Source organism: Cebus imitator, unplaced genomic scaffold (assembly GCF_001604975.1).
Source record: "Cebus imitator isolate Cc_AM_T3 unplaced genomic scaffold, Cebus_imitator-1.0 Scaffold41, whole genome shotgun sequence".
NCBI classification, from domain to species: domain Eukaryota; kingdom Metazoa; phylum Chordata; class Mammalia; order Primates; family Cebidae; genus Cebus; species Cebus imitator.
The window spans coordinates 8,321,592-8,337,014 of record NW_016107356.1 but is presented as its reverse complement, the minus strand read 5'-3'; the positions used below and the strand labels follow the sequence as shown (position 1 = coordinate 8,337,014).

At 42.0% G+C, this 15,423-nt stretch overlaps 1 protein-coding gene across 5 annotated transcripts in view; it reads left to right on the top strand.

Annotated features, from left to right (window-relative positions):
- The window catches only part of ERG (ETS transcription factor ERG), a 280,293-nt gene that overhangs the window by 251,893 nt on the left and 12,977 nt on the right, over window positions 1-15,423 (top strand). For 2 of the 5 annotated variants that reach the window (XM_017526254.2, XM_017526257.2), the window contains 3 exons: window positions 6,741-6,944; window positions 7,795-7,875; window positions 9,790-9,861. In XM_017526254.2, coding sequence (XP_017381743.1) covers window positions 6,741-6,944; window positions 7,795-7,875; window positions 9,790-9,861 — 357 coding nt within the window. The remainder of the gene's footprint in view (window positions 1-6,740; window positions 6,945-7,794; window positions 7,876-9,789; window positions 9,862-15,423) is intronic. The other 3 variants (XM_017526258.2, XM_037737671.1, XM_037737672.1) reach the window with 2 other exon arrangements.

Below are 15,423 nucleotides of genomic sequence, written 5' to 3'. Positions count from 1 at the left end.
TTCATCCATGTCCCCACAAAGGACCCAAACTCATTGTTTTTGATGGCTGCATAATATTCCATGGTGTATATGTGCCACATTTTCCCTATCCAGTCTGTCGTCGATGGGCATTTGGGTTGGTTCCAGGGGACCTGGTTTTATAAACAAAGACCTCACTAGGCTTGTGATATGGCTTAGAGGTACATTTTATTTTTTATTTTTATTTTTTTGATGTTTTTTTCATAACCCAGAGTAATTTTTTTCTATTGGGAAGCTAATATTTTACATTGATATTATTCAATAATAATGACATGCAGGACTTATATTATCACCAATTTGGTTTTTATTTAATCTTCTATTCATTTCTCTAAAGGGGTCTCTGAAATAGGATGTCTGCCTGTGTGAGGCATTTTGTTTCACAAAGGCACAGTATGTCTTTGGCAATGCAGTACCCCTTTGCCTGATTTAAATATCTACTCAGTATTTTCCTGGCAACAGTGAAACTCTACTAGGTCAGAATCCTGTTTCATGAAAATATTTTTTTTAAATGTCAGCCTTCCTCCCACCCACTGCTTATCCCCCAACTCCCACGCCACATAGAGTACATTAATAGTACAACTCCAGAACTCTGTAACAGTTTGCTTTTATTTATTTTTTAAATTCCAAATTACTGAAGTAGATTTCATAATAACCATGTAACTGAAGATACAAATAAGAGGCATCAGAGAGTGATGGCTTCTTCCGTTCAGCCTGAGCTGTGACTGTTTACCATTTTGGTGTCCATGAAATGTAGAATGATGATAGAGATGTTTTCAAAACAATTGGAATGAAAGGCTGCAAACGAACAACTTATCTTCAGTGGCTTAGGATTCATCTGACAGAAGCACCTCCAAAAGTTTCTTAAAATAAAATGATAAATTGGACTTTTGTGTCTTAAGGAAGAAGCTGCCCCTGTGATAATAGATTTTGTTCTCTTTCCGTTTTAGCAGTTTGCAATGCAGAATCCAGTGTGTGGATGCATTCTTTTTCTGCAATATGTTATTGTTGGCAAAGTGCTTTCACATCCATTATCTCATTTATTTTCTATTTCCCTAACATTTCATTTAATTACCCACAGAAAAATATAAAACAAATTCCAGAGAGGTTGACGTTTACCTCTAATAAATGGTTGAATAAGGATCTAAATGTGGGTATTTGGGTTCCCAATAAAGCTTTTTATTTTCATCACCAAGTTTTCTGTGATTGGTATTATTTAAGATTTTTAAAAATTTATCAGAAATTTTCAGTTACTCTGAAATCTCTAGATATGAAAATCCAACCTTGTTAGCAAGATACTCAAGGGTCTTATTGATCTGAGCCCAACTTTCATCCCCGTCTTCATATGTTGCTGTGCTCTCTCTGAAATCCCCCACTGCACCACACCAAATTTCTCTCTTTTCCTTAAATATGTCATATATTTCATGCCCATGTAGGATGAGGCTGGGCTAAGTCGTTCCCCTGAACAAAATAGCTTCTCTCTACTAATGTCAAAAATCCTGGTTGTTAATCCAAGCTCATTCTCCTGGTAAGCCTTTCCTGTTTTTCCTGGTTGGTGCTGCCTCTCTGCACTTCCGCTTCCTGCTCGGATCACGGAGTCTTAATTCTACTTTGTGGCTGTGGTCATAGCCGTCTCTCTCAGTGGATCCTTAGTGTCCCTCTTGTTCTTGGCTACTTTGGAATCTCTGTAGTACTGGTGCATATGACTATATGCATAATGCTTAATGACTTTTACTTGCATTAAATCTATCTTAGTTCTTATCCTATTTGAGTCATTTCTCAGACCTGAAATTCTTCACATTATTTTATAGAAGAGAAAAACGAAGTCCAGTTGTAAAATTAAATGACAGGTTCCGATCACGCTGCTACCTGGAGGCAACAGGTGTTCCTACCCAGGGCAGAAGGCTGCACCTAAACATAGGCAAAGGCGATGCCTCTGCTGGGGCTCAAGCTGTAGTCCCCCCCCCCGCCTTCCTCCTGCACATATGTGGTTGGGGACAAGGAAAGACAGGCCTGCTGAATCTCATAGGACCTCTCGAGCCCCTTTCTATGATTCCTAGTGTGACAGAAGCCATTAAGCTTTGCTGAGATATCATGGGCCATGGAGGAGAGTAGAGAGACTACTGGGGCTCTCCATGGATTTAAAAGGTGAGTTAGGGCCAAAACATGGCAGCCTGGACCCAGTGCACTGACCTGAACTCTAAAAACCATCATCGATAGCTGCAGCATCCATGCCTGGCCAAGGTAGTGGAGGCGGAGTTCAGTGTGGGCGAGACTAGGTCTTCAGTCTTGTTATCACTTCTCTGTCCAGAAATTCGTTAAGTGTTTCCTCCGTGAGAGGATCGAGGACAGATGCCCAAAGGAGGTGGTGAGTGTAGGTGAGGGCACAAGAAGGCACTAGTCCTTCATGCTGTGGGTGGCATGTGGCACAGGCACAGGGGCGTTGGCTCAGGAAATGTAGGGTGTAGGAGGAATGGTTGGGAATGACACCCATGAAGACAGTGGGACCCATGGAACAGAGGTCTGTGTGCTTCATGCTGAGGAATCTGGGCTTTTCCCCTGCAAACTGTCCAGTATTGCAGCACCTCCAGCATGGGTCCAGGACAGTGGTGCCGGTGCACAGGAGAAAAGGAATGCCCTCATTTCTGCTACCAAGTGGCTATTTTTTGTTTTTACTATTGTTTGCTTATAAACTTCTAGGGCAGAGCTGTGGAGATCAAATCCTAAAAGGATATGGGAGTGTTCTGATTTCATGTAATTTTTCCCTTTTCAAATAAAGCAATCCGTATTAACGAAATGTAAAAAAAACTGAAACTAATGCTTTATACCCTTGAAAGAAATTTTATAAAAATACTTTCACATGTATAATATGTAAGTAGTGTGTGTATATATATATATATATATAGTATATATGAGTATATATTTTATATATATTATATATTTTATAAAAATATTTTTATAAAATATTTTAGTAGACTTTTTATACTTTTTATAAAATGCTTTTTATAAATAGTTTCATTTTTATTAACTTTTATTTTTGTTTATTTTTTATTTTTTATACTTTTAAAAATACTTTTTATAAAGTATTTTAGAAAGTATTAATACTTTCACATATATATCTGTGGTATATATATAGTATATATAAAATATATGTTAAGTATATATATGTATATATATTTAGTCTTATGGTCTTTTTTGAGACCATGTTTTGATTTAAAAACAGAGAATACATTTTTTATAAATACTGTAATGTTAACCCAAGGATTCCATATTTATTATAGAAAAATGAGAAGATATAGTGTAGTGAAAATGAAAAATCTAAAATTTCCCATCTCCTTTCCCTCAGAGACAACAATTCACATTTTGCTGTATCTCCCTCTGAATTTCTTTCTCTGCAGATATTTATATATCTTTGCAAAATACAATGATATTGCAATACTATTTTGAAATTTTAAAATTTAATATACTTTGAACACTTTCTTATATCCATAAATATATTTCAACAGCCTAATTTTCAGTCTCTTAATATCACAGGAACATTCCTGAATATATTACAAAGCGAGTTTTCTTTTGCTGGACATTTAGGGTGTTTCCAATGTTTTGCTATTATAAACAACACTACAAAGAACATCCTTGACAATAAATCATTGCGCACATCCTGCATTATTTCCTTAGGATAAATTTCTAGAAATGGAATTTTTAAGCCAGGGAATCTGCACCCATTTGAAGACATTTGAGATGTACTGTTGTGTTGTTCATCACAAAGGTTGTGGACATTTATACTCTATCAGCAGAACTCCAGAAGAGTCTTGTATTGACTCAGAGTGAGATTTGTAGAGATAAGTACAATACAGGTTGAGGACTTGGTTTATGGGGTTTTGCACCTGATTCCCTTAAAGGAAAGCTGATTGATTGGGCCATGATAGCCCTTGGCTTGATGAGTGAAACTAATTAAGGGGCACATCAAGGGATCTCAGTGAGATTAGACTTCTCCTTTCCCCATTTTAAAATGAACCTGGTGGCTTTCAGACAAATTGTTTATGTATCATTTTGAGAATATCCGGTTCCACCATTAAGAGAAGAAAGTCTATTCCCAGAATGGAATTATTTCTAGGAAGTACAGTTGTTACATTAAAAAAAAAAAAAAAGCCCTCCCATGTTGTTAAAAGAAAACAAAAAGGTGGTTTTGGCTAACATCAAAGGATGGAACTTACAGGGAATGACTTGGGTAAGATGGTGGAAGGCGGGCCTTCTCTCTGCAAGGGCTGAGCAAACCATCCTCTGCACAGAAGCGAAGGTAAAAAGAACTTGTCCTAAGACTTCAGTGTGATCCATTTTTGTAGAAAGAGGAATTCTGACATGTCATAAAAAAAGAAACATTTTATCCCTGAAAGCCAAATTCTTACCCAATGACAAAGAGTCATCTGAACTTCAATTAGCTGCGTGACATTAACTTTCCATATCTACAGTTTTCACAGACTAACTACATGTTTTCAAGTGTTTGGATGGCAAAGAAATATGTACACTTTTCTGTCATTGCCGCCGTTGGAGTTTTTGTTGATATTCTCTCTGCAGCAAAACCAGAGTTCTCTTTAGTTTTCAGTTTCTGTGCGCTGATTTTTAAGTGAGAATGTGGGTGTTTTAACATTGGTAGACATCTAATGCTAGCTGGTCACGTTGAAGATGGATGTGCCCTGTAACTCAGAAATCCCACATCTGGGTACTCAGCCTAGGTCAGTGTGTTCCCAAGTTTCATGCGAAAATGTGGATGCTGGTTCCACAGGTCTGGGTGGGGCCTGAGAGTCAGCATTTCTAATCAGCTCCCAGGTGATGCTGCTGCTGCCGGATTGGAGGACCACCCTTGGAGTCGTGAGGCCCAGAGCAGATGGTGTGAACCTTGGCTGCGTGTTATATAGTCACCTGAGGGAGCTCCTATCAATTGTGATGCCCAACTGCTCTCCAGCCTAATTCAAACAGACTCTCCCTGGGGAGACCAGGCATCACTAGTTTTTCAGTCTCCGCAAGTGATTCCAACAAGGACCCCAGGCTGTGGACCAATGAGAACTCCTTCATGCGTATGCAGGGAGATGGACAGGGGACGTTCAGTAAATAAATTGGGACTGGGGGAGGCCCAAGAGCTCCTTAATAATTGAGTATATCTTTGTGAATTAACTTGGCTGCGTCTTGAAATTATAACATTGAGTGCTGATAGTAAATCAGATATCATTTATGTTCACTTTAAAAACACAAAACAATATATGTAGTTTAAATTGTAAAAATATTAAAATATGTACTAACTTCAGGATAGTGGTTACTTATAACCACTAACTGCTAACCTCAGGATCAGTATTTGCAGTAGGAGAATGGAATGGGGATGGGTAGATTGTACTGGACCTGGAATAATTTCTTTCTTCTGTGAAGCTGGAAGGAAGAAAGGGGGAGAGAAAAGAAGGAAGGAGTGGGGGAAGGAGGGAGAGTAAGAGAACTCTGGGTGTATGACTGGCTGGCTATTTCTCACAATTATTGTGGTTTATCTCTGTAAACCTAACAATGTATTTCAACAGCATACTGCATGCTCCATTCTTGAGTAGCCTAAAATATTAGTGGGACCAAACAAGGATCTGAAAATGTTAGCTAAAAAGTGACTCCCACAGCTGACTTTCATTCAAGAGGATTGGAACATCCTGGCATGCCTGACCCCCAAGGGCTTGTCCAGGGAACTGAGGTCAGTGCTGTTAGTTTACGGATGGGACAGACAGAGGAAGGAGAAGCAGCTGCCCACAGCAAGGTCCAGAAAGTGAAGAAATGGTGGTATTAAAACTCAGGGCTCCAGCTCTCTGGCCAGGTGTCTCAGGGTGCAGGACCCAAGGGAGCAGCTGCCCCATTTAGCACACATTCGGAAGACCCTACCACTGAGGGTGTTTACCACGGATGTCCCCGCTGGCGTTTCTGTTGGAGATCACCTGCTCCTTCTCCCCAGGGCCCTGCCCTCCCTGTCCCGTAGGTGGCAGTGGGGTGTGACGACGTGGCCTGCATCCTGTGGGGTATTTGTGCTCGGTGGCCAGCTGTGGAGTGCAAAAACCACTCACCAACCCCACTCCTGCAGGTGCTGGTTAATTGCAAAACCAAACACCCTGTAGGAAAAGTCTGGAACTGACAGCTCTCTATGAGGAAGGCTGGCTCACAGGAGGGGCTAGAGTCTTAGTGTATCTATATTTCATTTCCAATTCTGTGGTCAGTATTTTTCAGTATTTTGCATACATACTGTTATTATTTTTGCTGTTGTTGTGGTCTGTAATTAGCACCTTCCTGACGTGTTGCTAACTCTTATTTCCATATAAATATATCAGTAGTTTTTTAAGGAAAGGAAGTTTACTCTTCTTATTCTTTTTCAAATGAATACATAAAAATGGACGTGCGTGAGGAAAAAGAATTTTAAAAATCTCATGCCTACAGGAAATTTGAGATTGTCTGAGCAACAGAGAGGGTGGGTGATGTGAATAATCCCAAGATTCCAGAACTATTCACTCAAAAGACAATGACCTATGGATGTGAGGCAGCATTTGTCTTTCCCCCCGAGATGCTCTCCTGGGTAGCCAGGGAGGCTGGCTGGAGGCTGCGCTTGCGGAAGGCAGCCGGTGGGAAATCCCTCCTGGATGGGGATCTGCCCCAGATGCAGACGCCTGGCTTCAGGAATTGACTGAATTTGTTTCCACCCCTTTCAGATCCTACGCTGTGGAGTACAGACCATGTGCGGCAGTGGCTGGAGTGGGCGGTGAAGGAATATGGCCTCCCAGATGTCAACATCTTGTTATTCCAGAACATCGACGGGAAGGAACTGTGCAAGATGACCAAGGACGACTTCCAGAGGCTCACCCCCAGCTACAACGCCGACATCCTTCTCTCACACCTCCACTACCTCAGAGAGAGTAAGCTGCCCCCTTCCTCCAAGGATAGATGGCTGTGGCTATGGGTCTTATGACCTGAGCCTCAGAGGGTTCAAACAGGTGTGTCGACAGCATCTTCCTTCCCTCCTCCAGTTCCCATTGGGGATCTGAGAGAACCACAGGCTTGGTATGCAATGACTTAGCGGGACAACACCCTGGCCACATCAGCTGGTGAGAAGTAGTCGGCTCTCTCGGGAGAAGCCAAAAAGTCACCTCGGCACTCAGCTCCCTCCTCCAGGGTTTTGCCACCAAGAAGATGGAATGTCAAAAGGAAAGGAAGCAGTAACTGGTCACACATGAGTTAGTCTCCATGATAAGCCAACTTGAAATAGAAACATTAAGGAAAGCCTCCTTTTTAGTAGGAATCAGGGGGTTTATTCTCCTTAAAGCTACACCAAGCCCCACTTTGTATTCTAACCTGAACACAGAACAAGGGAAGTTTTCACTTCGTATCATGTGATTGGGCTTAACCTGACAGAATGTGATGGCATGTTGGCATGAGTCCAGAACGTTTGCTGCATGCTTTAATTTCTACAATGTCCAGCATGCTTAGACGGAAGTAGTGTGACAGACAGTGAGGTGGAGTAAATTCTCCTCCATTGCTTTGCCTGGCCTCCCAACCACTTCTTCCCTGAATTAAAGATGGGCCCCCATGTAGGTTTTAACATGCTAACAAGTAGGAGGTTGATGGAAATAGTTATAAGCTGCCCATGATGTTAGGGTGGGAGGGGGGAGTGGTTCTCTTTCTTTCCTTTTTTTTTTTTTTTTTATAAGAAAGGTGATTCTCTCCCTTTTTTTTCATTTTGATGTCGCTTTTTGTTTTGTTTTGTAGCTCCTCTTCCACATTTGACTTCAGATGATGTTGATAAAGCCTTACAAAACTCTCCACGGTTAATGCATGCTAGAAACACAGGTAATACTGGCCCCACCCCTGCCTCCTAGCAAGAGCGTAGGGTCTTGCGTACAGGTTGCATGCTTTCGTGGGAAACCAATCAGTGTGTGTCAGGAAGACAGAACACAGGTAGATGATTCAGGATACTTTCCAATACTTAGGAGTTTCCACAGCCTGAAGGAAGGCGAAGCTCTTTGGTTTTCTGAGCACTTCCTGTGCACCTGCCCTTTGATTATCAAAGGGTTCTTTTTAACCAAGAGACGTGTAGAATTTGCCTTCAGCCATAACTTTAGCTCACATTTGCCAGAGTACAATCTTCTTCTGTTAATCCCGATATATTCGCTGTGCTGACTCTGTAGACAATAAAAGCATGTTTGATATAAAAGGGCCCTTAGCAGCCTCCTTTAATTTCTTTTCATTTTTATTCTTAAAGAAATATTTGCTAGGATAAGTTTGAGTTTTATTTTTCCTTTCCAATAAGCTTTTAGGCTATTTGATTTGTTTTCCTACAGAATTTGTATGTTTACAAAAGGCAGAAGGAGGGAATTTCTGTAACATTGTGAGAGCTTTTGTTCAGAGGGAAACTCTGCTATAATTTTGGAGAATGTGAAATTAGTCACTAACCAAATGCCTGCTTTCTATCTCTAACCATTGACCCTGCATTTGACTTATTTCTGTATTCATTTTGCCTGAGCCTAAATAGGGTTTAACACCTTACCTCATCCTGGCTAACCTTCCTCCCTCACCTCCCGCTCACAGTAGAGGCTGGGTTTTCTGTGGATGAAGGTGGTCCTGGTTCACATCCATCTGCTCCTTCCTGATGGAGAGAGTTCCGGAAGCATAGCCACCAGCTGCTCACCCCACTCTGTTAGCTGCAGGGACCCTCCACGACCACCCAGGCTAGGGATGGAGATAGGAAGTGCCAGGAAGTCTTAGATAGCCCCTTTCAAGTCAGCCAGTTAACTCATGGTCAGCCCTCACATGGAAATACGTTTTCCCAATATTTACCATTTTATTTTAAAATAGAAAAAGCGAATGCGTCCTAGTTTGAGTATTACAGTGAAATTGCCCATTTATCATGGTCTTCTATATTCAAAGCATTGTCTTTTTAATCTGAAGCTTTAAAAAACCTGTTTTAAGTTGGTAGTACACTTTTTCAATCATTTTGGTTGCACACATGAGCCTATTAATGACCTTGTGCCAGAAATAGTAGATAACTCAGAGGAAGTTACTTCCGCTTCTTAGGAAACACCTTTGAGCTTGCACATTTTCTGATAAGTTCATATTTATTTAGGAATTCTTTAGCCATGGAGTGAAAGTTTCAAAAAAGTTATTTAATTTTGCTATTGTTAAACACAGAAGCAACCAATCATCAGGACAGCAAGTTCCAAATGGACTGAATTATGAAAGGGAATTTTCTCAGCTAACAACATGAGTGTTGGTCAAACGAGAGAAAGGGAAAACGCATTTGAATACAGATGTGTATTGATTAATTATTAATAAAATCCATATACTCTTAGATTAAATACTTAGAATTTCTTGGTACTACTTTCCAGGAGCTCTGTAAAATATATGATGGTTTTTTATACAATTTGAAAAATCAAACATGCATCATATAATTTTTTTAATAAAATGAGATTGCCCAGCGGGAAGTGGGGTTTGGGGGGCAGATGGGGTTTCATCAAGAAATCATAAAATCAGAACACAAAACACTTCATAGCAAATGGGGCACAGGTGTGTGCCAAGGCTCCAAGTTCACATCCATCTTGAGAATCTGACGTGTGTACCTGTCCACTTCTCCGGAGCTCTGTTAAGGCAGCTTTGAGGAGGGCTCTTCCTTTTGTTGTCACAGGGCAAAGTAGATTTGGCGCTGATGTTGAGATTGACAGCCACAACAAAAGACCTTCACATGTTTGTCTTTCCTTTTGTCTGCAGGGGGTGCAGCTTTTATTTTTCCAAATACTTCAGTATATCCTGAAGCTACGCAAAGAATTACAACTAGGCCAGGTACGAAAACACCCCTGTGTGATCTCTTCATTGAGAGACATCCCAGATGTCCTGCTGAGATCCGTGCCCTAAGTCACGCGACACACAGAGAGCTGATCCCGGATCTGAAGCCAGTCGCAGACAGTCTTATTCTGCCTCTGTTGATTTGGAGACTAAATCCACTCAAACAATTTCATTCAAAGACCATACTAAAGGAATTCAGAGCAGATTAGCCCTTTAACTAGCTCTTCAGAAAGACAGATGGGCAAAGAAGGCACCCTGGATGCCTGGCAGTTAGGAATATGTCCACTTTTGAACTAATGGAAGGATCCATCCCTCCTTGGGGGAAGAGCACAAAACAAGGACACTTCCCAGATTCACAGGGACCAATTCTCTGTATGGCAGAAGAAGTCTTGCAGGGCAGAAGCATGCAATCGATATTGTTTACATCTGAGTCTTACTGCCTGTCTTCCAGATGATATAATTAAGTAATTAATTTACATGCCAATCATGCAAAAATAAACATCTGTCAAGTACCCATCAGTGCCAAGCGTGATGTTAGATTCTGGGAATATAGAGATGAACCAGGCTTCAGTAAGCTTCCTGTCTTCAGAAAGTTCCCTTCTTCATTCAGCTTGACTTGTTCATTTGCTGAGGGCTTCCTCTGTGCTAGCCACAGAGGGTATGGCGGTGAACAAGCCGAAATGTTTTGCCTCAAGTTCTAGATGTTTCAGTAGAGTGACCTAGAACCAGAGAGAGAGACATGTACACATAAATGTTTTCCCTCATGTGATAGATTTTATGGTAGAGGCACCCCTTCTAGCAATGGAGGCGGCAGGAGCAGGAGCAGGGAGGAACTCAATCCCCAATGAAAGGCATAAAGATGCTTTCCAGAGGAATGGTCACATGGCAGAGGGGAATTAGCTGTTTGCCAGGTGAATAATGACCAGGGAGAGAGGGCATTTCACAAAAGGGTATTGCATGCCTTAAGCATCTGTCCCCTCCCTGGGACTGACAGTAGCCTTGTGAGCTAGGTATCACTGTGCCAGCCTCATAGCTGATGACATCATGTTCAGGGTGGTGAGATGGTTTCTCCATATTCATACATGCTTCCAGAATTCATGTTAAACTCAGGCTACTTCTCTACCACGTCTATCACATATCCAGGACATGCAAGTCTCAGTTTGAACTGGTTCAAGATCTAGGCTCGGTGACTACTCTCTCATTCTGATGAGAAATACTGGGGACCTAGTGAGCTAAAGAATGAATGAGGAAGCTTCTCAGCCTGTTCAAATCCTGACATTGCCCTATTACTGCCTAGTGATTTCAGGATGGCAATTTTCTCTTCTCTAACCTCAGAGAAAAAGTTTTCTCTCTTGCTCCTGGAAAGCAGGACAGAAAAGCTTAGCTAAGAGGTGCTAAGAGTTAGTGAGTCACCTCTGTCATGTAAGAGATCTCACAGGCCATTGAAACATGGGCGAGACCCAGTGCCTAGAGTCTACTAGACTGGTCCTAAAGAAATTCACCACATGTATTGCAAATGGAAAATAGAAATTCACATTTGACTCAAGCTGTAGGAATTAATTCTGTGAGCATTTAAAAAATATTTCCATCTATACTTAAAGAAATAAAAACTATCTCCAAAACATTTGGCTGGGGTTTTAAAATGTTTTTGCTTTTTAATTTTGTATTTGTTTATGTTAAGCCATCTCATACGTGCCTCTGACTGAGTTACAAAGCCAAGGTGGTGAGCTGGTGTTAGAAATTGTGTTAAAAGCTCACAACACTGGCCAAATCCATTGGCACAGCCTGTCCATCAGACAAGCCAGCTTACTGATGGATGCTACCTGGATAAGACAGTGGGTCCTGGAGCTGCTTTGCTTTCACATTTTAGGATATAGTGGAATTGGAAGGAGTGGTCCATCCAGGTGGATGGAGAAGAGGATGGCTGTGAGGGTGTTGGTTGGGACTCCCTCTCTGCCCAGCCTAGGGAAGGCAGGGGCGGCAAACTCAGACACCTGGCATGTGCTTCTCTGATGGTGCTATGGCCCCATGATTTGAGCATGACCTGGGTGAGAGCATGCTTCCACATCTCCACTACTAGTCAAGTACATTTTTGAGACTCAGTTTGTACCTGAAATAGCCTGTTTTGACTACTGCTACTGTGATGAAGAGAAGTGAGACAAACATTGGTATCTGACCTGTAAAGATTTAAAGCAGAGTGAACAAGCCAGATGACTATTTACTGTAGGCTCTATTCAGGGACTTGACCTTGGAGATAAGAACTAGTTCTATACCTTGGGTCACCCATTGCTAACCAATTAACTTTAAAGGACTGGTCCTGTGGAGGTAAAAGCTGTGCACCTGCAACTGGAGAATGAATGTTGTGATGGCTGAGGGGAAGAGTCTTTGCATCACTAACTTTCAGAGCCACACAACTCACAGAGGGAGGTCCCTGGGAATCTGACGATATCCCTGTGGTCAGTGGGTATCTGACTGCTTTCAGAAAGGTGATTGTTGACTGTTTCTTTGAAGGTCCTTGGGGATACAGATCCAAATTCCTGTCTCCTCCACTCTTGGTTTGCTGTGTTGTGATCTTGATTTCCACACCCTTTGTCTAATCCCACATCCAAGGGAACCAAACTCTGGTCAGCATTATTGTGCTGACCGTGAGGCAAGCCAGGCTCCTGGGTAACAACTCTACTTAGACCAGAATGTCTCTCCTCTGCATGGTGGCTGTTTCATTATAAAGTCCCTGATAGAAGAGACAGTGGTGTTTGTTCAAGGTTTGCTGGTTGAATTAGACAGCATTCCACCCCCTTTCTGCAGAGACTCCTTCTACACATATGTGTCATCCTGCCTGTCCTCCTTCCCAGCGCTTCCTCACCGCCCTCCTCTCCTTTCCTTCCCACTGTGAGTCACCTATCCCTGGGTTACTACCCCAATCTGCCTTTTCTTCTGTTCATGGCCCACCTTCCCAAATGGGTCATTTATGCCAGAGCCCCCTGACTACTTCCCTGTCAGGTCAGTCTCACCTCTACTGTGTCATTTCACTCCCTGCACCTCACAGGGGACCACATGTGACATTTTCCTGATTCAAGATGTTCCTTCTTTCATGACCCCTTTGTTGAATTAGCGTTGAGACAGTGTCTTGTCTACTCTCGTAAGGTATCAACCCACAGGCATGTCATTTTGCATGCTGTGGGTTTATGATCATTATTTCATGATGTTTCATGTGTTTCTCATGTTGTTGCAGTTCCTACGACCAGAATCCCTTTCTGTACCTTGTCAGCAAACACTCGTCTTTTTTCCTGAATCCACTTCTTTTGGAGCCATAGGCCTTTGAGGTCTCAGGGGAAAAAGTAGCAAAAACAGAGACAGACCTGATTCACAGAATCTTGCAAGCCCCTATTAACTCCACAGTGCACCACTCTGCCTGCCCTCTCGGGAGCAGGTCATGCGAAAGCTCAGTTCTATCCCAAGGATGATGTTCTACAACCCTATCCTTTCCTCTTCCATCCCCATGACAACCCATATATTGTGATATGTATCTGGGGTGTTATCAAAGGAGATTAGAGAGTTAAACCTGCAAATGCAGCCTTTGCTTCTACTTTGAAGTTGCTGCTCTTCAGGGGTTTCTTGGAATCTTAAACTATTCCTCTGTTGGAGCTCATGGCTTAGTGCTTATCAGCACAGATAGGCATAGTGAGACAATACAACTACTTCATAGCACCCCTCAGTTAGGTGCTATGTAAAGCCTATATCTTAGCAAATGGCTAAAACTGCGTGCTTTGCTTCCCCCTAGTTCTTATGTAACCACAGAGATCTGCAAATCTAGGCAAGAAGGGAATGCAAAATGTCTCCAAATCTCCATGCCTTTGATATAGAATTTTAAGAAGATCTGGAGGAAAGCAAGAGAGAGCGACTTAATTAAGATTGACTCAAAAAATTGTTTTCATTTAACAGACGTTTATAGATTGATTCTCAGCAGCAGCTCTTAGTTTTTCTAATTTGTCTTCCCCATTTGCATGTAATTTCTTTATTATTATTATACTTGAAGTTCTGGGGTACATGTGCAGAACGTGCAGGTTTGTTACATAGGTATACATGTGCCATGGTGGTTTGCTGCACCCATCAACCTGTCATCTGCATTCGGTATTTCTCCTAATGCTATCCCTCCCCTAGCCTCCCACCTCCCCCCCAACAGACCCAGTGTGTGATGTTCCCCTCCCTGTGCTCATATGTTCTCATTGTTCAACTCCCACTTATGAGTGAGAACATGTAGTGTTTGGTTGTCTGTTCTTTGGTTAGTTTGCTGAGAACGATGGTTTCCAGCTTCATCCATGTCCCTGCGAAGGACATGAACTCATCCTTTTTTATGGCTGCATAGTATTCCATGGTGTATATGTGCCACATTTTCTTTATCCAGTCTATCACTGATGGGCATTTGGGTTGGTTCCAAGTCTTTGCTATTGTGAATAGTAGCATCTAATTTCAAGAGCAGACAAATCTCATCTTTTCCCATCCAGCCCAGCCAGGGAACCTCCAGGGTGGCTTTGTAGACATGGCATGGATCCTGCAGAATGAGGATGACCTCTTCCATGGTCCACATTCTGGCCCTTTAAAAAATAAAGCTGGTAGCGGGGGTCAGGGGCAAGAGCTAGAGGGTTCCTCCTCAGTGAGTTTGATGAAGGGAGAATATAAAACTTGGCTGATCTTAGCCCTCCTGGAAACGGTAGCCAGAATGTTGTATTAATTTATTGATGTCTTCAGAAGGGTGTGGTAGAGGAGGAGTCTCATTCGGAATGAGAAGCTGACCCCAGCTCCCAGGAAATCAACACAGTTGCTGGTGTGTAGGGCTCAGCACTAGCCGAGCTCCCTCTCTGTAGCTTCATGCTGTTTTTTTATACTGTTGTGATGTAACATACGTCATGTTCACCCAAGCGCCCTATGAAATGAGTTTTATAAAGCTCGGTTTTTAAACACAGTCTCTTACAGATAAAACAGCAGAACCAGTGCGAGAAAGCAGACTTCCCTTACATGGGCAGTTCTGCCAACATATGAGTTTATTACCTTGAAGATCAAAATTAAGGAGAAATGGAGATGGTGTTGAAATGATCAGCAAAAATTAAATGTAAAATGTATTTTTATTGGAAATCCGATGCTGTATTATCAGCAAAGCACACATAGCAAAGATACACAGAAGAGTGATTTTTCAAGAGTCAAAAGCAGAACTACTAAGGCTTTGAGATGGTGTAGCTGCCAAAGCGGCCACCCCTGGCTGTTGCCCATCTCAGCGAACCTGAGTTGAATGTTTCCTAATGTCATATTCCACAGGGCGGGTACTTAGTGCCCACAGCATGTGATTGGTAGCCGATAAGGAAGCATTGGACCAGAATGTCATGGAAGAAAACAAAACTCCATTTACCTTCCATGGCAGTATGCCTATGAACATGTTAATCATTGTTCATATAAATGTCTCAAATACTTGGCTGGAAAGTAGACTCTGTTTGGTGTTAAGTCTCAACTTATTTTCAAGGGAGGATGGGATATGGTTATACACCTAAGAAGGATTTTGTGAAT